General features: G+C 39.7%; 2 protein-coding genes across 3 annotated transcripts; both read left to right on the top strand.

The window, feature by feature from the left end:
* The first annotated feature begins 336 nt into the window (after positions 1-336).
* Positions 337-4,318, top strand: LOC124062333 (aldo-keto reductase family 1 member D1-like). Its single transcript, XM_046395008.1, has 9 exons — positions 337-497; positions 756-923; positions 1,182-1,298; positions 1,544-1,621; positions 2,185-2,307; positions 2,819-2,928; positions 3,299-3,464; positions 3,602-3,684; positions 4,166-4,318. Exons 1-9 carry the CDS (start codon positions 405-407, stop codon positions 4,206-4,208), a joined length of 981 nt encoding a protein of 326 aa, XP_046250964.1. The 5' UTR covers positions 337-404; the 3' UTR covers positions 4,209-4,318.
* Positions 4,319-7,275: 2,957 nt separating this feature from the next.
* On the top strand, positions 7,276-20,827 carry slc6a13 (solute carrier family 6 member 13). 2 transcript variants are annotated; one of them, XM_046393510.1, is made up of 15 exons: positions 7,276-7,396; positions 10,838-11,047; positions 11,442-11,576; positions 12,832-12,972; positions 13,426-13,507; positions 13,811-13,943; positions 14,642-14,776; positions 16,764-16,867; positions 17,058-17,182; positions 17,280-17,392; positions 17,606-17,743; positions 18,219-18,321; positions 18,567-18,667; positions 18,932-19,102; positions 19,588-20,827. In XM_046393510.1, the coding sequence occupies exons 1-15, from the start codon at positions 7,390-7,392 to the stop codon at positions 19,750-19,752; spliced, it is 1,863 nt and encodes a 620-aa protein (XP_046249466.1). In that variant the 5' UTR covers positions 7,276-7,389; the 3' UTR covers positions 19,753-20,827. The 2 variants fall into 2 exon arrangements, with proteins under 2 accessions (XP_046249466.1, XP_046249468.1); XM_046393512.1 differs by lacking the exon at positions 7,276-7,396 and adding an exon at positions 10,194-10,365.
* The last annotated feature ends 368 nt before the right edge of the window (positions 20,828-21,195 follow it).

Below are 21,195 nucleotides of genomic sequence, written 5' to 3'. Positions count from 1 at the left end.
CATCCAACTGAGCTGAAAACTGCAGTTAGTGATCACTGGGACCCATCACCACTCCCAAAACATTTATAGCACGTGCTCGGAAAATAATGAATTTCAAATTGTTTTTATTAATGTACACCAATTGGTAAAATAAGTCTTTTTTAAAAAAAGCCTGAAGGTGGTTAAGCCCAGAGGTGGAAGAAGTGCACAGATCTTGTAGTAAAAGTAACAATACCACAGATATACTCTGTAGCCAGTAAAAGTCATGCATTGACTTGCATTTGACTGCAAAGGCTCTCAGTGAGACACCACAAACGTAAGTGCATGGAGGTAAGAGTGCCACGGTACAAGGTTCATGGTCATTTTATAAACTACCTTTTAGGCAGACTGGAGAGCAGTTCAGTTTATCTGCCATTGTCACACACATGAATCTAAGTGCAGAGAGCCACACTATCCCTCTCAGTGATGGGAACTACATTCCACTGCTGGGACTCGGCACTTATGGGGACCCTCGAACGGTGAGAAGAATATAACGTGTGATTCTTCATTTGGCTTGTCGGTGACTGGTTTACCAAGAGAACTCTCCATAATGTGGGAGTGCAGGTGTTTACAGCTTGCAGCAATTGGATAAACAAAGACAGGTGTTTAAATGTTACTATAAAATGTGATCGTATGATTAAAACAGGACAGCTTATTTGCACAAACATTATTTGCAGTGTGATGCAATCAAAACTAGGTCAAATAATGTTGACATTTTCTGTGGATTCTGTGGATAGACGCCCAAAGGCACAGCACTTGAGTGTGTCAAGCTGGCCATAGATGTGGGTTACAGGCACTTTGATGGGGCGTTGGTGTATTTCAATGAGCACGAAGTGGGTCAAGCCATTAGAGAGAAGATTGCTGATGGAACTGTGAGAAGAGAGGACATCTTTTACTGTGGAAAGGTAATAAGTATAGTTGTATGTGTCAAGTATTTGTATTGTGTATTCATTCTTTCTGAATGCAGGCCCTTCCCTTATCCTTGCATGCTTTGCACCCTCTATATCCTGTTTGCTGCTGTAACACTGTAATTTCCCAGTCATGGGACTAATAAAGGATTATCTTATCTTATCTTAAGTAATCCATAAGTAAGAATTGATTCTGTTTTTCTTACAGTCTTTGCAGTTGACATTTTTTAAGTACTTGTGTGTTGTCTTCTTCAGCTGTGGAATACCTTCCATCCACCAGAGTTGGTGAGACCAGCCTTGGAGAGGACACTAAAAGCCTTGAAACTAGACTATGTGGATCTCTACATTGTTGAGCTTCCTATGGCCTTCAAGGTATCTATGTAGTACAAACTCAAAAAGCAGTTTACTTATTAGCCAGCCTTCTGGTGACTGAACTTCGCCCTGTATGCTGTCAGACTGGGAATGTTTGTTTCAGGCAAAGCTGTTATTAATTTTCACAAACAGGATGATTTGAAATAAGAAGAGTCAGTTTTTAAGCATCACCAGATGCGATGCCGCCAAAGGAAGTGTGTATTTAAATAACAATGCATTGTTATTAAATTTTGCTTAAACTGTAGCCTGGAAATGAGTTCTATCCAAAAGACCAGGATGGGAAATACATCTACCACCACACTGACCTCTGTGCAACATGGGAGGTGAGTTCCACTGAGATCACTACAGACAATCCTGCTGTCTACTGACTTTGTCTGACATTTCTCTTCTCTTTTCCTTGTCATCTGTAATGTCTGGATATGGTATTGTCATGAAGTGTTTTCTCACTTCATGTATTTATTATTTTTTGTGTCACTTTTGCTTCATTTGTTTACATAAGAAAGACTTAGAAACATAAAGTGGATTAAAAACATTCATAAAGTGGAAATGCATTTGTGTTACTGGATGTTGAACAAAAATCTTCTTAATGGTGATGTTTAGTGTAATGTGTAAAGCTACAATTTTATTTTATTTAGCTGTGCATAAAACCGGTTGTCTATTCTCCACCTTGAAGGATCGGCTGTTTTTTCCTGTGTATCTTAGCAGTGTTTGTGATGGTCATGAGTGTTCCAATAAAATGAATAACAATAAATAATGAATAGAAAGGAATTCTGTGAAGAACAGTGTCAGCTGTGTTCAAAGATTTGTTTTGTCCTCTTCATTGTGCTGTCTGCAAAGATAATCACTATCAGTCACTGAGAGGATGTAAATCTTTTCGTCTCAACAGGCTTTAGAGGCTTGCAAAGACGCAGGCCTGGTCAAATCTCTGGGAGTCTCCAATTTCAACCGCAGACAGCTGGAACTGCTGCTCAATAAACCGGGCCTCAAACACAAACCCGTTTCCAACCAGGTGACCCCAACTTGTCTCTTTAGACCCCCACTGACAGTGGCATCAGAGATAGCATGTATGTAGTACAGCAGTTTAATACAGCAAAGGCTATTAACAAAAAAAGGATTGTTTACTTTGAGCGTAATTTAAATTGTCCATAAAGAAATATATTGACATCTTCAAACGGAGCTAATTACAGTTAGTTGATCAAAGGATTTAACATTATTTGGTGAAATGACTGGAGGCAGTTTATCGGTCCTCAGCTGGTCCATTTATAACTACTTGGAATAAAAGTTGATATTCCCACACACATTACATTTCATTAGATGGTGCTGTACAACTGTGTATTCTTTTGGTTGTTTATATGTTATGCTTAATACACCGCAGACTTATATCAGATGGACCTTCTTGTCTCGACAGACATTTTTCTTTCCATTCCCACACAATTTTATTCTGGCTAGTACGACTCCAGGGTGCTGTAATGTCAGACCATTTTGGGCCAAATGTGTATTTTCTTTCTACTCACCTGTAGGTTGAATGTCATCCATATTTCACGCAACCCAAGCTTCTGGATTATTGTCGTCAGCATGGCATTGTGATCGTTGGATACTGCCCAATTGGCTCCTCCAGAGATGCATCCTGGTATGTACTTAAAGATATGCACTTTTCAAGGCTTGTGTTAAACTGTTAAACAGAAACAGTTGGCAGCTGGTATCTTTTAATGTTTGTTCCTCATGGTATTTCAGTCAAGGAAGGGCGGAAACAAAAGAAATCCCAAAAAAAAGTCATGAAGACATCACATGAGATGATTTATTAGCCAGTAGATGAGGAACTGATGTTCAAAATTGAAAAGTTAAGTAAACAGACAAAATCAAGAGCAAAAGCAGGTAGCATGACACATAAAGTGTCCAAAATTGAACAATGCAGCATTATTATTGTTACCAAGGATGCATAAACATAAAAACTTTGATGAAAAGCTTCCTTCGTATTCTCTTATTTGTTTCTGCTTTAGGGTGAATTTGAAATGTCCCCCCCTGCTGGAGGATGAGCTCCTTGTATCCATTGGGAAAAAGTACAACAAGAGCAGCGCCCAGGTGGCGCTGCGCTTCAATGTCCAGAGAGGAGTCGTAGTGATCCCCAAGAGCTTCAGCCCGGAGAGGATTAAACACAACTTCCACGTGAGTTTACCAAAATCCTATGAGGCACACAGTCGATGGATTTGTCCGCAAGACACTGCCAAAATTCCTATCGCACACGTGATTTATGAGGTAGTTTCAGTAAAAACAAATTCTTGTTTTGTTTTTTTTTCCCCCAGATATTTGATTTTTCACTCACTGAAGAAGAAATGAAAGCCATTGAAGCACTGAACAAAAACATTCGTTTTGTGGAGCTACTGATGTAAGTACAAGTTTTTATGGGGAAATTTACAATCAAAAGGGGCAGCCACGACAAGCGGTTTGAGACCGGGGGGGTCCCGAGTTCGATTCCCCCCCAGCCCAACAGGAAAACATGGGTGGGAGTGAGAGGTGGAGTGATTAATCAACGCTCTCCCCCCTCCATTAGTCCCGGCTGAGGTGCTCTTGAGCAAGGCACTTAACCCCCCAGCTGCTCCCTGCGCGCCTCACATGGCTGCTCCTGTGTGTTTCAGTGCATGCTGCATGTGTGATGGATTAAGGGCAGAGAAGAATTTTGGTGTATGTAAAAATATGCTGACAATAAAGTTTGAAGAAGTTTAAAAGTGAGCTGGATCTAATAATCTTGATGTAAATTTGGAGTTTATAATGCATTGTCTTCTGTTATTTTTAATGTGTAATGCGACTAGTGAAAGACTAATAAATCCTCATCGTCATGCTCAGATATATTTTTTGTTTCGACACAGGTGGAGCGACCATCCAGAGTATCCATTTCATGATGAATATTAATTGTTTTCATTTTTTTGTGATACAAATAAAATCCCTTTTCACACAAAACACGTACTGACTCTTTTCAGCATCTTTATTTTACCAAGAATGGTTGCACTGGTGCATTTTCACACTGAACACTAGAGGGCTTCAGCTCACATAAACTGAGGAGGACGAACAAATGAACGCTTTGAGGGTAAACACAACTCACAGGGTTATGAAGTTGTTTATTTGTTGCATGGGAGTTTCATGTGAGACTCATGGATATTTAAAGAAAGTTCATTTTTAATCTGACTTTTTTTTAAATGAACTGGTGCAGCTGTCTCTATAAATAAAGTTTGGTTTGAAAATAAAGCCTTTTGAATTGAGGTTTGTCTTCACAATTTGTTTGAGATGCAACAGCTACTCATCAAATAGCACTGTAACCAGTGGTGGAAAGTGACTAAGTACTGCAGGTGAGTACAATTTTGAGGTACTTGTGCTTCAAATGAATATTTTCCTTTTATGCTTCTTTATACCATCCCACTACATTTCACAGGAAAATGTTGCAATATTACCTGTATTATTATCAAATCTTTTGTGATTTAGTGACTAGTGATGCTGAGACTTTCCATTAAGTACTGCTGGAAATTTAAGCTGTTGGCTCTGGTTCCCAGGCAGGTGATACTAATATCAGTGGCTTAATCAAAACAATTAGTCATTATAGATTTAAAGCTGTAGCAGTTTCAATTATTTCAATTGGAACCTTGATTGGATGAAATGGAATCTGTGCATGTGTAAAGAAAGGACTCAGACTCAGGAGACCACCAAATCCAGTGAACAGTCACTATCAAATGAATTCGATTGTCTTAATTATTCATCATTTTTCTGGTTTTCTTTCAGTTGAGAATTGGTCATTAACGTTACCTTGATTCCAAAACTAACAACACCTTGGAAGTTTGTTTGCAGTGGAGCTATAAACCTTCAAACCTTCAAACAAACCTTCTGGCAAACATTTCAATGTAAAACTGTTAGACACCAACATGGATGAGGCAACAGCTGAAAAATGTTCATGAGACTTTGATTGCTGGTTAACCCTGATCTCTCTTTGTCTTGTTGGGTCAGAGAGGATTTTGAGGAGGAGTTTGATCAAATCAAATCTGTTACCAGAGTTTTCCTTTTCTGTCTGGCAAAGGGAAAAGGAAGAAGTTTTCCACCACAAAAGGAAAGGAGGAAGCAATTTGCAGCATTTTACAAATGTGGGTATTTTGTTACTAGCAACTTAATGTCAGTTAAGAGCTTGTGAGCAGTTTTGTACAAATGTTCAACATTGTTAGGATACTCCTTGCCTGACAAGGTCCTTTTTGAAAACGTTTTAATTAAATATTTGTATCTGCCACAGAAACAGAGGGAAATAGTGGAGACTGATTAATCTGGTCATCCATCCATCCAGGTTTGATTTTCCAAACATGTACAATGATGTAATTCAAAATATGCAATCTTAACCTGGTCAAATATCAATCATCAGCGAGCCCCGTGTCTGAACTCCCACAACGTCTGAGCAACTGGGGATTAATTTTTAATTCTTTTGCTGAGAGACCTTAAACCAGATGCTTTCACACATTTAATTTAACCAACACATTTGAGTTTGATGCAAAGAGACAACATGGACCCTTCTGAGGAAACAGACTACAATCTGAGCAGTGACCTGTGGCTGTACAGTCACAGAACAGCAGGAAGCTGCAGGCAGAAAAAGACAAATACGGTTCATTAAGGACCCCCTTCTGCTGTTTTGTCTTCTTTTGTCTTATTATGTGCCTCATGGACATTTGCAAACATGACGATCAAGGAGCTATAAGATTTGAAACAAAGGAACAGCTGCACATCTGGATATTTGCTGAAAATATCAGGACCAACGAATAATAATACACTGTTTAAAAAATACTGTCAGGTCTCTCACTGTCTGACTTCCTGTTTTATTTTTTAGGATTCCCTCATTTCCTGTTTGTGTTCGTTGTTGGTGTTTTTACTTTCATTGATTGTCTGTTGTTTTCACCTGTGTCTCGTTAGCCCTTCCTTGTGTGTAGACCTGCCCTTCCCATGTTTGTTGTCAGATCGACTTGTGAATAGCTTTCCGGCAGTTTCTCCTCGTGTGTATACCTTCAGTCTAGTTTCTCTTCCTCGTGTTTTTGACTCCTGCCCAATGTGTTTGTACCTTTGCCTGTGCTGACTGCCTTTTTGTGTACCGACCTTGGACTGAATAAACCTCCCTGCACGCCTACTTGTCTCTGGTCTGCTCTGTGGGTTCAAGCCAGTCTGTCTAACCCTGACAAAAACATACAGGAATTAAAAGGAATTGACTAATATTTTCTCATTAATTTAAACATTATATACAAGCTTGTTGTTTATTTCTATGTAATAAAACTAAAAAATCTATATTTTTTATATTCAGAATGCTTCCAAACTTAAAAATATGAGTTATTTTAACTTTAAATCTGGGGGACTGGGGGAGCGGTTACCAAAATAAAAGACTTTACCCTGAAAGATTTGAGACAGAAAAAGCAGAGCCACATCACTCCCCCCATCCCCAGCTCCATAAAGACCCTCTGGATTGTGACCTTCTAACAAGTGACTCGAACTGGGCCACTCTGGACCCCTGTGGTGGGAAAATGTTCTGAATGGGCTACTGGGTCTGTGAGGAAGGAATCTGGTTGAGAGGATAAAAACTCTTTGAATTAAGAACGTGTTTGGAGCAGTTGTTTCATGAAGCAGGGCTGATGAGTTATAACGAGCCAGAAAATACCACAGATGTGTGGCATGAAGCATTTCTGCATCTTTAAAACTTTTTCAAACAATTATCAGTTGTATTTGACATCATTGCATGCACACATGCATATGTCGCCCCCCCCACCTCCGATACTTTCTGGACAGAAAGGCCCTGGGAGAATGTGTGTGTGTCAAAAGGTTATGCAATCAGCCCACCATGCTGAGACAGCACAGACCTCTAGTGTGCTGTGGGGAGTGTGTGTGTGTCTGTGTGTGTGTGTGTTTGTGTGTGGGGTGTCTGAATGGAAGTGGATAAAGGGGAGAGGGGGGGTCTTCAGAGAGGGGCAGCTCACAGGGAAAATATCACTGCGAGCTGCAACAAAGTTTTCAGTTTTTCGGATCTCCGCCCCTTCATGAATCTTATAATCTCTTCTTGACACTGTCATTGTACAACATTATGAAAGGTGAGTGATTATTGATCATGTGATTTGATTTTCTTGCATATGCATGATTTTGTCCAGCTTTTGAAAGGCCTTCAGTATTGAAACTAACTCAAGCTCATTCTCAAGTGCGAATTGTGTAGAGCTTGGCTTTTATAACTTGGTAATTTTCATATCAGTAACTTGCTGTTAATGCGGATAACCAGAAAGCAGCTGTAGATCTGACACAGGAGCTGCTTGATTGGAATGTAATTCATCCTGAGTCACATTTAGCAATTTTTTTTTTTCTTAAATTTGGAGCTAAATGATCTTTCAGAGAAAATAGCCTGGGAACATAGATATTGTTTAACAGTCGATAAGTTCTCTTTGTACATCAAATGTTTGCCATTTTAGATGTGTAACACATAATTGTTAATAGGAAATTAAAGGCGATTATTTAACTTAACATAATGAGACTAATAAGTCACAGCTCAAGCTTTTGCATTTTCGAGGAATCTGTGTTTAATGATTAATGATGAGATTAATGTTCCTATCTTATGTAACCAATACAGTTATGTATTAGCTTGCAATTATTCAACTGTGGGAGCTTCAGAGTACTGGCCATTATGAATATGTAACTCTGAGCTGCACGTGTTTAGAAGATATGCCACAAAGACCCACAGACTCAATCATCTTTAGGCATTTGATCCTGTATATATTGATATTATGAATATGAACAAGTGCCATTTAGTGTCTGACAGTCTGTCAGTGGGCTCTTGATAGTTTTTACATTCACCTCAATACCTGTGTGTCGACTCTTGTCTCAGTTAAGGTGCAACAATCTACTCACTTAAGGCCACTCACATCAGCAGAGTAGTGGTATATATTTAAAATTTGCATTAACTCTAAAATAAACACAGTATAGACATGATCGTATGATTACATGGTTGTGAAAGGGGTCGAAAATTTTGCAATTTTACTTCAGTTTTACTACTCTCATCAAAGTGCTCAGCACCAAAGTATGAAGCATTGTGGAGTATTAGATAAAGAGAAGAATATTTCCATCAAGACTTGGTGGAGAACAAAAGGGTGAGCATATTATGACCTGTGCCTCCTGGTTGTGTAACCAAGCAAAAGATTTTCAAGTATTTTAACCTTTTTTTCTGTCCATTGTGTAACCATGAATATTGTAAAAATGCAATGCTAAATCCGTGGAGTTCTGTTTTAAGGATGGTGGGTAAAACAGAGGATATGATGTCCTGAAAGTCAAGCCCACATTCGTTCATTCAGTCAGTCATTCAATAGGTCAGTCATTAACTCTCAGTCATTTGCTCAGCCAGTCCACAGCTTTTCAGAGAGAGGTGAAGTTGGCGCTTCTTCCTGGGATAAAGCTTTACTGAGCCTCAATGAGGTCATTCTTAATCTTGGCATATTTTCTCACAGTGTGCTTCGGTGACTTTCTATAAGCATCTACGTACGAAAACTATTTCAGTCAGACTATGCTGCTATAAATAATATTATTTAGTCTCACCTATTAAAGGGATCGTGTTTGAAGTGATGCTTTTGGCTTCTGCGTTGAGCTTCTCAGCATCCGCAAAGAAACTGTGAAAAAGTGAGGCAAACTGTGATCTGGCTGCAAAGCCATGTGGATTCTCATTTGCCAGCACAGAGCAGAGGGACTGCTCTGGCTTTGTTGCCAGACTGCCAAGACTTCATTCCCACCAAGTACCTTCTGAAAACAAGGGGCTCTATTTTTACCTCAGGCCACAATTCGGCTCCAGGGCTGAAGACTCTGGCACCTAAAAACGGGTCCGTCCTCCAACCCCGTGCACACAGCACCCACAGAGTCACACTTGTGCTCCATCTCTGCCCTTTGCCAGGAGGAGCACATTCCTGCAGGTGGCTTCACACAAGGCTTCTGGCTAAATGCTTATGTTGTTTCCAAAACTGAACTCAGAAAACAGGCAGCTTCGTTGGTCCTGTGAGATCAGGTCACACAACATGCAGCGTGTTTGTTTCTATGAATGTGTGAAAGATAAAGGAAGGCAAGGAGATCTGACATGCCTTCTTGTCACTGAATTGGTTTGAGCATGTCTCCTGCAGCCTGATGACCAGTTTGTGTGAATTTGGACTCCGGCAGCGACCACAATCAGAATGGCTGGTGAGAGGCCTGTTAATGCAACCTGACAGGAGTGAGCACAGTCAGTAAGCTGTCTGTTTCCTCCACAGAGAGAAGTCCTTTCAGCAGCACTGGCCCCTAAACGTGGTCTGGCCAAGAACTAACTTAAAAGGTGGTCACGTGATATTAAGATATTAATGACCTCATCCAACCTTTTAAATAGCCTTATTTTACTGCCCTACCCAGTAAAAGCTGGGTAAATTTTTACTTTTTACTACAAGTAAACTAAATGCTCTTTCCAAAATTGCCCAAAGCAACGAGTAGCATTTGTAGAAGGATATAATGAAAAATACAAAAGAGAAAACAGTACAACACACAGTAAGCTCTTGAAATGGTCATCACAATCTTCTGTCTTCAGTCACAAATGTTACCAAAAGCACCCTCTTTGATCTGTAGTTAAAAACATTAAAGTGAGATTTACTGTTATAACAGGTTCAGCTTTCTCTTCATGCTTTAAGAGCCACTGTATGAAATCTGAAGCTCTGTTTTGCAGTTGGAGTCAATGGAACGATTAAAGGACTTGAGGAATAAAATTGCACTTGGCTTGTCTTGGCTTGCTCCTTTCCATCCAATTTTGATCGCTTGCTCCGCCCTGATTTGTTTTACCTGTTCCCTGTCCCTCCCTCCTATTTTGTCCTGTCTATTCTTTGTTTCCTTGTCAGTTTGTTACGTTCCCAAGAGACACTTGAAGTAGGTTTCTCTCTTGTGGTTTGCCTTCTTGGTATTTGGACTTTTGCTTGTGTTGTGACCTTTGCCTCTGCTCATTTCTTTGGATTTGTTTGCCTGTGCTGACTGCCTGTCTGTGTACCAAACCCCTGCATCTGAATTAGAGAACGTGAGTTTGACTCAAGCCTACTCTGCACCGTGCTTTTGGGTCTTGTTTTTTGTGGTTGCCAGTCTTTATGCATATTATATTATCCCTTGATTAAAATTTGTCCAACTGTATGATTTGGAGCTAACAAAGTCTGTTATTGTGGATCAGTAAAAACACTGTTTTTACAGTCTGTGGAGCAGGATTTGTCTCCAGATGATCATCAGTAGTGTTTGTGTTGCATGATTCTTTGATATTCAAATAAAAAAAAAAATAAAAAATGGCTCATTGAAATTTACATACTGGTCATGTACTATGATTGTCTCTGTAATCATTAAACCCTTAAAACAAATAAAGAAATCATATATGCTTCTCCAGCTGTATGCTGCCCTGCTGCGACCTCTGTACCATCCTGCACACTTTATCTGCATCTTTTGCCCCATTTTTTCTTTGGAAATTTTTTTTTCTCCTTCACTCTTTCTGATGTAACCCTTAGGGCACACAGATAACATGGAGAACATGTCGAAGGTGGAGCCGTCCAATGGGCACAGCAGGCCGCTGGATATCGTGCCCAGTACAGAGGAGAAGATGACGGACAGGGGTCAGTGGGGCAACAAGCTTGAGTTTGTGCTGTCAGTGGCCGGAGAAATTATCGGTCTGGGGAATGTCTGGCGTTTTCCCTACCTTTGTTATAAGAATGGAGGAGGTGAGTGCTGGAATTACTTATCTGTGAGTTACTTATCTGAGATAATACACAGGGAGTTAATATGTGATCCGTGACCATTCGATCCATTAATCAATGAAGGTCATGGTCCAGGAAAAACAGCCAGACAGTTTTTGGCAGCCAGTTCAATAATGTCTGATACATGAGCGCAGGTTGAGAAAGAGTAAAACTAACAAACAATAAAATCTTGGTTTTTAGAATAGGAGGTAAAATTGTTTTGTTTTGTGTTTTTAACCTTTAAATCTTCTAGAAACATTACTTTGCAGAGTAAATGTGTTAATTTATGTAAGCATCATTTAACTCTACTACGCTACATTGCTTAAGCACATCAACGGAATCTGAGTGAACTGTTCCTTTAATCTGTGTGTTTACACAGGTGCCTTCTTCATCCCATACCTCATCTTTCTGTTTGCTTGTGGGATCCCAGTCTTCTTCCTGGAGACGGCTCTCGGTCAGTACACCAGCGAGGGCGGCATCACGTGCTGGAGGAAAATCTGCCCGCTGTTTGAAGGTAATCTTAACACTTCCTTAAGAAAGATAATTCAATGGATGTTTAATTACTGTAAAAATGATTGCAGAAGCTTTATTCCTGTGCTTTACTAAGATCTCTTTGTTTTATTTTTATGACACAGTTAAGATGTTTCTTGTGTTGTGTAAAGATTAATGTGTTGGGGCAGCATCCATTTTCATGATGTTTTGAATGTAAATTTGTAATGTAATCTAATCATAGTATGCATGTTGTTCTGAAACAATGAGTTGCTTGTTCACCACACATAAAAAATAAGAAAGATTTATGAGGACAAACCAGTGACAGCATCTAAATATGTTTGTACAATAATGTGGGATGGAAGAGGAATTTCAGATGTGCTTGTGTAATGTGTTTATGTGCATGTACACCATGTGCGGTTGTGCACATGCAATGGTATGTATGTCACTATGCGTGTCTGCAAGTCAAACAACCAGTATACATGCCACATTGATGTGGGATGGTGATGCATGTAGCTGTAATGGCTGTCAAGCAGCCAACGCTGGCTAATGTTCCATTTTCTACCTTTGAATAAGTCTGTAATCAGCCATAATCATAACCTACAGAAGGTGACAGCTGATGAAAAGTCGAGCCAGGCATGCAATCATGTATCAGAAAAAGATTTTAATCTAAAATTGTCCCTATTATAATCTGCTCTGAGTGGTGAGCTGAAGATGGTATTAATCAAATACTGCAAAATGGGCTTGTTATGCCTGTTTGTCTACCATGAATGGAACCGTTGGGGAGCTCAAAATTGTTTTACTCGAGATAATTGCTCCCAAAACCCAATCACATGCCACACATGCGGTCAGTGTTGTCCAAGTTCACACTTGACAGCAGCTAGTCTAGTTCACTCAGGTTAAAATGAACAAGTTTATGATCATGGGTTACAATTTTGATTTCTGAACTGAGTTTACGAAGAAGTTCACATTCATCTCTGGACTCAGTGACTAATCTAATGAGCGATGTCGTTTAGAGCCTGCACAAATAATTCCCACGTCAAGACTAGTTGGATGCTTCAACTTTGTTGTGATTGTGGTTTGTGTTTAGACTTGTTTTTCCAGAACCATCACATATAATGTGCATAAAAATATGAAACAGGTTGTTAGAATCTGTTATCTTCAGCAGTAGTGGTAGCACTAGGAAACAAGGCTTTGAGTTTCTGTTTTTGCTCCATAACAGTAACACTGGCTGAAGTCTCATAAACTTGTTTTGATGTTTTTTTGTTTGTTTGTTCCAGGAGTGGGTTATGCCACCCAGGTAATTGTTGCTCTGCTAAACATTTACTACATCGTTGTGTTAGCATGGGCCATCTTCTACTTGTCCAACTCCTTCACCTGGGATCTGCCCTGGGCTTCCTGCAACAACACCTGGAACACAGGTGAGACACGGGACACGATATCTGCAACATATGATGTGTCTCTACAAGACATATAAACTCTGTGTGTGATCATTAATCAGGATTAGCCAGGTCTTTACATCTTTACATACTGAGGTCTGAATAAACATTTCATGGCACATGCTAATAACAACATCAGACTGTAGCTCAAACACACTAAGCCTGACTATATGCTGTAATATCTTGGCTCTTTTTGTGGATTGCCATAAAATTTTCCCTCCTAAGTTAATGTTGCAATTCTTGTTGTTTATGCTCTTCATTTGATTCATTTGTAATTTCCTAATATCTTAGCGCAGTGAATACTGCTGCAGCATTGCACTCCTCTACTCTCAGTGGTGGCATCGTTTCACTGGACTGTGAGTAACTTGGAAACCTCAGAGAAAGCTTGGATTTCTTCACAGGGTTGAATGTCTTTTTGTCTTTCCTTCATTCAAGATTTCTGTATGGCATTTCAGAGGGGGAATAGCTCCATCAGTCACCATGAGAACACCACCTCTCCTGTCATTGAGTTCTGGGAGTAAGTGCCTTTTTGTTTGGCCATGTCCTCAAATGGCCTTATAGGTACCAACAGCTTCACCAGATATTCAGTTTAAGTAATTTAATCTTGTATTCCATCCTGAATCATACCAGATTTTCATGTTTCTAATTCTCATTTTAAAAAATGTATGATTGTTAAGTTTTGTAGTTTTCTGATTTGGCCTTGTGAATGGACCCTTAGCTTCTTAGCTCCTGGGAGCACAGATGAAATGCTATATTTCTAAAGTTATAAGCATAAATTCAGCCTAATATATAATGAAACTTTTTTGTGTGTCTGCCCCAGGCGAAGAGTGCTGAGAATTTCCTCAGGAATTGATCACATTGGCTCTCTGAATTGGGACCTGACTATCTGTCTGGCAATTGCATGGGTCATCTGCTACTTTTGCATCTGGAAGGGAGTCAAGTCTACTGGCAAGGTGAAACCCCTCCTCCATTCACGATATTCAGACATTGGTTATAGAATTCGTACCATATCATCAGTAGCATTCTACAGTATTTGTGATATGAAGCGCTTTTTGTCCCTTTTTGCTGCTGTGTGGTTAGTTGTTAGCTCACATGTGCTGGAAGTGAGGCAATTTTTAGAGTAGGAAGGAATATATAATAATTGTCCACTGACTAGAATAGCCACTGTGAGCTATGATAACTTTAGAAACATTGCTGTTAGGTTCTTTTAAGAACAGGACCCCAAAGCAGAGACAAACACACTGGTGAGAGGGAACAAAAGGTTCTTTTAATCATCCCCACAAACTAAAACCAGAAACAAATGCAGGCTGTGGAGGCAGCGAGCTGGCTGACAGAAAGAAATCTTCAGCAGGAGAACTCAGGTAACTCTGATGAACAGCATGCAGAGGGAGAGCGTAGAATAAGCCAACCACACCCCCTGCCACCCACAGGCTCTGCAAAAGGAACAGAAAATGGAAAGGGAAACAGAGAGAGCACAAAAAGAAAAGCACAACAGAAAACATACTATGCCAAACCATAACAATTGCCACGGAATTAAGACAGTATAACAGCTGAATTTGAGTTCAGACACAATTCAGTTCATGAAAGAGAGACAAGATCATAAGTCTTGAGGACACATATGTGATTGTGAGGTGTTGCTGTTTCCATTCAGGTGGTTTACTTCACAGCCACCTTTCCTTATGCTATGCTACTGATCCTGCTGGTCAGAGGGGTCACCCTGCCAGGAGCCTCCAGGGGAATCCACTTCTACCTCTACCCCGACCTAGGACGGCTGGCTGACCCACAGGTAGGCTGGAAAAAGCACTTGATTAGGCATAGGTGGTACGTGTCTACTTGATGCAACCGAAAACAGTAACTACAATGTCATGTCTACGAGCCTTTCAACCATAAAGAAATTAACAGATAATGTTTGCAAGCCTAGCAAAATTGTTGCTCTACTAGAAGGGTGATCTGGAAATACAGAAGCTGTGACCCAAAAGTAACTTTGGCAAGTTAGGCATTGATAGCTTTTTACTGAATCCCTCCTGGAAACAAATACGAGATAATATTTGATGGTATTTATTTTCTTGAAATGTAATTTTCTTGATTGTCGCTTTTGTTTTCCAGCAGGGAGCTTTATCGTTCGTGCTTCTCATTTTTGACTGCAGCAGACAAAGCTGAGAACTTGATAGATATTAGATAACTAAAGTGATATTTTTCTCAGGAGTTAGTGAAGAATAAAGTGCTGAAAGAGACCAGAAACACAACTCCCAATAAATTTAGTTGCATCATATTTACTATATGCATAAATAGGAAACAGTTTGCTAACAGGTTTGTTGTATCAACCCAAATTATGATCAGTTATATCAGTTTTATGATCACAGCTTGTTTCTGTTGTTCCCAGAAAAAAAAATAGTTCTTGCAGGTTTAAGCAGAAGAGATGCAAAGCTACTTTTGCACCAAACAAAAACATAATTTACCTTGAGCAGTTCTAACAAACAAGCTATGCTGCCACCATTTTTTTTTTCTCAAGGTTGAAGTGTCATTTAATAATGTGTCCAGCAGAATCTTGAGGACTTTTGCACTGCTGAAGGGGGTTGGTAATGAGGACTTTACAATTTATTTGTTAGATTGCAACCAGTCTGAAAATCTAAAAGAGGGGAACTCTTCAGTCCCTCTCAGGGCTCTGGTGATGAATAAAAGCCCTGTGAATGGAGGCCAAGACAAGCTAGGCTGGTGGAGCTGGTGCCTTCGGAGTACCTGCCTTTGTGTAATGTTGTGTCCAGAGTTTGTGTTGTTGGTTGGACCCTCAGTCAATCCGATCTTCAGTGCTGGCTGCCAGCTATCTAAAACATGCCCCAGTGCCCTGGGAGCACTTAACCAGTGTTGCAAGTATAAAGAGAAACCTTATTTAAATTTTGAAGCATGAGTGAGTGTTCAAAGAGAGGGTGCAAAGTGCTGCACTTTATGGCTCAGAGAGGCCAGGATGGATAATAGGCTTTGCTGGATGGGTGACGTGGGGATGGTGGGGTTGAGAGGTAGAGTTTGGGGATTTGATAGATGCATTTGAGACTTAGATTTAGTTTTTAGAAAGAGAAGAGGTGGTGTGGGTGGTGGTAACACTTTCAGTATGAAGTGCACATGGGAGGCTGTGTGAAAATTGGGCTTTCAATGGACCAGACAATCAGTTAGCTGGAAAGGCTTTACAATTAATTTATCTGTGACTCATCCCCATTGGGATGGTAGAGACCAGGTCCCTGCATGTGTTTAATCCTATAGCCTTTATATTGTTAATGACATGTTCATTGTTAGTACACACTCTGGTGGGATACATCTGAAACAAAACTACAAGAACACAGTGTAATTTTAACAAGTAGCCACACTGTCCTTTGTAATGCACATGGGTTCTGTGGTGGTTTTGTTTGAACTCCATACCGTAATTATTCTGTATGTGAGAGCTGACGTAGCTCAGAGAGCCCTGACAGCTGAGTTATGTATTAGGCTGGTTTGGTAACAGAGAAGCTGTGGTTTTGACAGGCTGTGGGTTGGATCCAGCCTGTATGAATAAATGCGCAGTATTTCTCAAAAAGATGCATTCCAAACGTCGCCTCTTGTAACTACATGTATGGACATTTAATCCTTCTACTTTAAGCACAAACTGTACTTTTTCAGTAAACGCAGTTCTCCATCGGGACATCTCACATAATGTAAAAATAAAATGAAACAAAAAAAAAATATTTTATTTTATGCCTGTGTTTAAATGACTATTATTTTATTCTTTTAAATGTATTAAGGTATGGATGGATGCTGGAACTCAAATCTTCTTTTCCTATGCCATCTGCCTGGGTTGCCTCACCGCACTGGGAAGCTACAACAAATATAACAACAACTGCTACAAGTAAGGACTGAAATCATGATGCATTTGACTTTATGGTCAACTACTCAACTCTCTTTTCTGTTTTAAATGTCAGTTAAAAATAATAATACGATGTTTAAAGCCACCATAATAGTATATCTACAATTGAAGGGAATCATATCTCCACCATTCTCAGTTAATCATATATGCCCCCTCTCTGTATTGCTTCCAGGGACTGCCTCTGCCTCTGTTTCCTGAACAGTGGTACTAGTTTCGTTGCGGGTTTTGCAATCTTCTCCATCCTGGGCTTCATGTCCTACGAGCAGAACGTGCCCATCTCAGAAGTGGCTGAATCTGGTTTGCTTTTCTTTTGTTCTAATGATGATACAAGCGAGCATGACAAATACTGGTATGTTTCATAACAAAATTACTCTTTAAAATCTGTCTAACTCAGGTCCAGGTTTGGCCTTCATAGCCTATCCTCGTGCTGTGTCCATGATGCCTTTCTCTCCGTTATGGGCCTGCTGCTTCTTCATTATGATTGTCTTTCTGGGACTGGACAGTCAAGTAAGACCAACATTTGTGCCACATAAACAGAGAATGTGTATATTAACGTTTGAAACGTTATTCTTACAGAGCACCATGGATTATGTTTCAAGAGAGTGTGCACAGATCTGCTCAAATTTTGTTTGCTTGGTACTTCAGGAGCACACATACACTCACATAAACAAACACACATCCATACAAATATTTCAAACTTTTTGTTTCTGTCGTGATCAGTTTGTGTGTGTGGAGAGCCTGGTGACGGCCATGGTGGACATGTATCCCTCCACCTTCCGGCGTAAAAACCGAAGGGAGCTCTTCATCCTGGCTGTGGCTGTGGTGTCCTTCCTCATGGGGCTCATCATGCTGACGGAGGTTGGACTGTGCACTTCTAACATCTGTGCAAAACCATCATAAATAACCATGCAGAGCCACCTTTCTCAAGATATTATTGCACAATCATGTTAACATAGACATAATAAAAAAATATATATAAAGAGGGTAATACATAGTTGCTTGATGAAACGTGAAAACTGAAGATTTTCTTGTCTTTGAGAGCAGATTAATGACAGTCTGGTGAAGCTGCTTGTTTTTACCTGATGACAGCTTCTTGTTAGCAGCCGTCAGTCTACATAAAACAACAGATTCTCCTAAAATCTCTTCATGACCATCCAGTTGTTTCTTCAGCTGTGTGTTATCCAGATATGATTTTCTCAAAAAAAATATTTGCCATGTAGCACTTTGAAAAATTGTCTTTTGGTCGTTTCTATCATCTGATTGTTCAGCTGGATGCAGACTTTCTTTAGCTAGTCAAACCTACAGGCTTATAGACTCATGTCTGTCTCCACAGGGAGGCATGTATGTCTTCCAGCTCTTTGACTACTATGCAGCCAGTGGGATGTGCCTGCTCTTTGTGGCTATTTTTGAGACTGTTTGCATTGCTTGGATTTACGGTGAGTGTTATAGTTAGTTTATTTGGGAAGGCATTAACGGCATATTCAAAAGACAAAGGCTTTATCCTCACAGGCATTAATATTGATCCCTGCCCACACTGCCCTCTCTTTTCAGCTATTCAATAAAAAATGAAAGAAGTTTTAACTTTGAGACCTAGCCTACTGTATCAAAGGAGATTTTATGGTTTCCAAGTAGTAATTTGATGTAAGCCTCCTGCATTTCCCTCATTTCTCCCTAATTACAGGTGCTGACCGTTTCTATGACAACATAGCGGACATGATTGGCTATCGCCCCAACTCTGTCATCAAATTCTGCTGGCTTTTCTTCACCCCTGCGACATGCTTTGTGGGTTTCACCTTTGTTGCCTTTATCTGTGCTTTTCTACCATGACAAAAGAGCGACCTCTGCTGGCCGACACTGGAAATACATTTCAATTTGCACCCAAGTGGCCAAACAGTCTTGTTTGTTTGTTTGTTTTGATCTCAAAACAAGGAAGAGGGATTAAGGTTCAGGATTATTGTCACCTAGTATTTCAGATGTTAGGTATGCAGCATAATCAACATCCATTCCACGCAGAACATTGAAATATCTCTCTGTCTCTGTTGTCAGGGAACCTTTGCGTTTGCCCTTATCAAGTACTCACCTCTAAAGTACAACAACGAATATGTATACCCATGGTGGGGCAATGGCATAGGCTGGATCCTGGCCCTGTCCTCCATGTTGTGTATCCCTCTCTGGATTGCAGTGAAGCTGTACAGCACCCCTGGATCACTAAGAGAGGTAAGTCTGCTGCTTTGCTGCTCGGCTCAGTCTCACTACTGAAACTGACTTGATTTCAGCTGACTCTGATAGAAACGACTGTACGCTACCTGGCCAGCATCAAATGGTAGACAAACAAGGTTAAGAACCAGCTGTGTGTAGCAGCTAAAGAGCTAATTTGATTTGATTTGTGTTTGTCAGGTGGCCAGGAACAGAACTCCCAATCAAATTTATTGTTGCTGGTGGTCAAAAAAAATCAATCAATGCAGTAAACAAATAAAGCCTAAATATGGCAAAATTCATGGTTAGAGTTGAATCTGTTTTTTAATTTTCTTTTTTTTTTTAGTATTGCCTTAATAATCTTAAATAATCTCTTAGTTGACGTTAGTCTTCATTAGATAACCCAGATGTTGGTTCTTGTTAAATGTTTTGTGTGTAAATGAGTAGTCATCAGTTATCTCAACATATAACAAGTTTTCCATGTTTTCTGAATTTTTCACTCACAGCGTCTCGTTCTGTTGACGACTCCGTCCACCGACTTACCGAAGACGAAGCAGGAGCAGGAGAAGCTGCTGGCCATCTTTGCCGCCGACGGAGACAGCCTCCATCCGAAACCGCCTCCCACAAAGGACGGCTACTTCCCTGTTGATGAAAAGGAGTCTCGTTGCTAGAGACGTGAAGGTTGGAATCAGAGCCTTGCAGGGGTCAGAGGTCACTCCTCAGCTTTGACTCTGCCCGTCTCTGTCCCGGCTCTTTGTGCAATACCTCACCAGACAAGGTGACGAAACAAGCACAGTGCAGACTTTAGGAGTCGCCTGACCAGTAACTGCTGATCTGCTGCTGGAGCTTCCTCCTCTATATGTTGCCTTCAACATACAATAAGATGGCATCAGCATTCTTACTTAGTTACATCATTTGTTTGTTGCCATCATTTGCCAGAGGCAGAGTCACATGTACATTTGGAAGAAAAAAAAAAACGTGGCCATTGTTGTTACTCAGTGGCTAAAAATTTACATTTGATTGTTTCTGCTTTCTAAGGAAGCATCTTTTCCCTGTGATGGACATCTCTAATGTTTGTGTAGTCTAACATGGCATTTCCAGTTATTTTAATGAGTCTAACATGGAGAACAAAAAGTGTCACAAGAGTGTGCACAAACCACAAAAGTTCACTTGAAGAAAAAAAGAAAGCGTGTCGATATAAGTTAAAGGGAGTATTTCTGTAATGCGTTCAGGCTACTGTGTGTTCCAAACATCAGTTGAATCATGTGAGAGCTCTGTTTTTAATGTACGTCATCATCTCAGGATGTTTTACTTTCTAATTAAAAAAAAAAAAAAAAAATCCAACAAAAGCATACTAATGACCAATGCTCGAGAAGGCAAGAACTGGGTTTTAAATTTACTGACCACAACTTTTCCAAATTAGTCCTTTTATTTCTTTGGCTGTACAGATTATTGCAGATTTGCATGACTATGTTATTCTTTTTTCCATTCTTCAGAGTATTGACATGATTTTAATTTTAGTTTGTTTTGCCTTATGTCTAATTGCACTGAGTCATATGAAATGTAAAGTACCTGAAGGAGGCAGCGTCTTTTATCATCTTCTTATGAACTTCAGGTGTTCCTTCAGATGTTGGAATAAATATATGATCAATCATTGTTTACTAATAGTGAACACTTTTACATATATAACTTCTATATGCTTATTTTTTTATGACTGAATAAAAAAATACCTGCATTTGAAACAAACTTTTCTGCTCAAATACATGTTTGTATTTTGTGGGACTTGCAATTCATTATTTAGTACGTGAATAATCTTAACTTTGTGCCTATTTTGATGATCAACAATGAATCAATTTCTGAATTAATTCATTAAGAGTGACTTTCATTCTTCATATAATTAATCTTCACATCTTTTATCTTGTGGGCAGTCAAAGAGCAATTGATTAACGCAACTTTTTTTTGTAAAACAAACCTCAACAATCCTGTTTTAAACAACTCATGTGCCACCATGAGTCAGGTTTCAAATATATTACGGTAATTTGAATTGATTTTAAACTGGATGATATTGCACTATTGGTCATGTCATAGTGGAAATAACTGTGGATATTACAATA

The sequence above is a fragment of the Scatophagus argus genome, chromosome 7, assembly GCF_020382885.2.
Source record: "Scatophagus argus isolate fScaArg1 chromosome 7, fScaArg1.pri, whole genome shotgun sequence".
In the NCBI taxonomy this organism is placed as follows: domain Eukaryota; kingdom Metazoa; phylum Chordata; class Actinopteri; family Scatophagidae; genus Scatophagus; species Scatophagus argus.
Note: the sequence above shows the minus strand (reverse complement) of the source record. Positions and strands in the feature narration are given on the sequence as shown.

Excerpts from the sequence above, each read along its gene's own strand:
- LOC124062333 (XM_046395008.1), top strand. The coding sequence starts at position 405 with ATGAATCTAAGTGCAGAGAGCCACACTATCCCTCTCAGTGATGGGAAC. Across the intron at positions 1,299-1,543 it reads AGCTTCCTATGGCCTTCAAG|CCTGGAAATGAGTTCTATCC; the intron begins GTATCTATGTAG and ends CTTAAACTGTAG. Across the intron at positions 3,685-4,165 it reads CGTTTTGTGGAGCTACTGAT|GTGGAGCGACCATCCAGAGT; the intron begins GTAAGTACAAGT and ends GTTTCGACACAG.
- slc6a13 (XM_046393510.1), top strand. Across the intron at positions 16,868-17,057 it reads TATAACAACAACTGCTACAA|GGACTGCCTCTGCCTCTGTT; the intron begins GTAAGGACTGAA and ends TATTGCTTCCAG. Across the intron at positions 19,103-19,587 it reads CCCCTGGATCACTAAGAGAG|CGTCTCGTTCTGTTGACGAC; the intron begins GTAAGTCTGCTG and ends TTTCACTCACAG.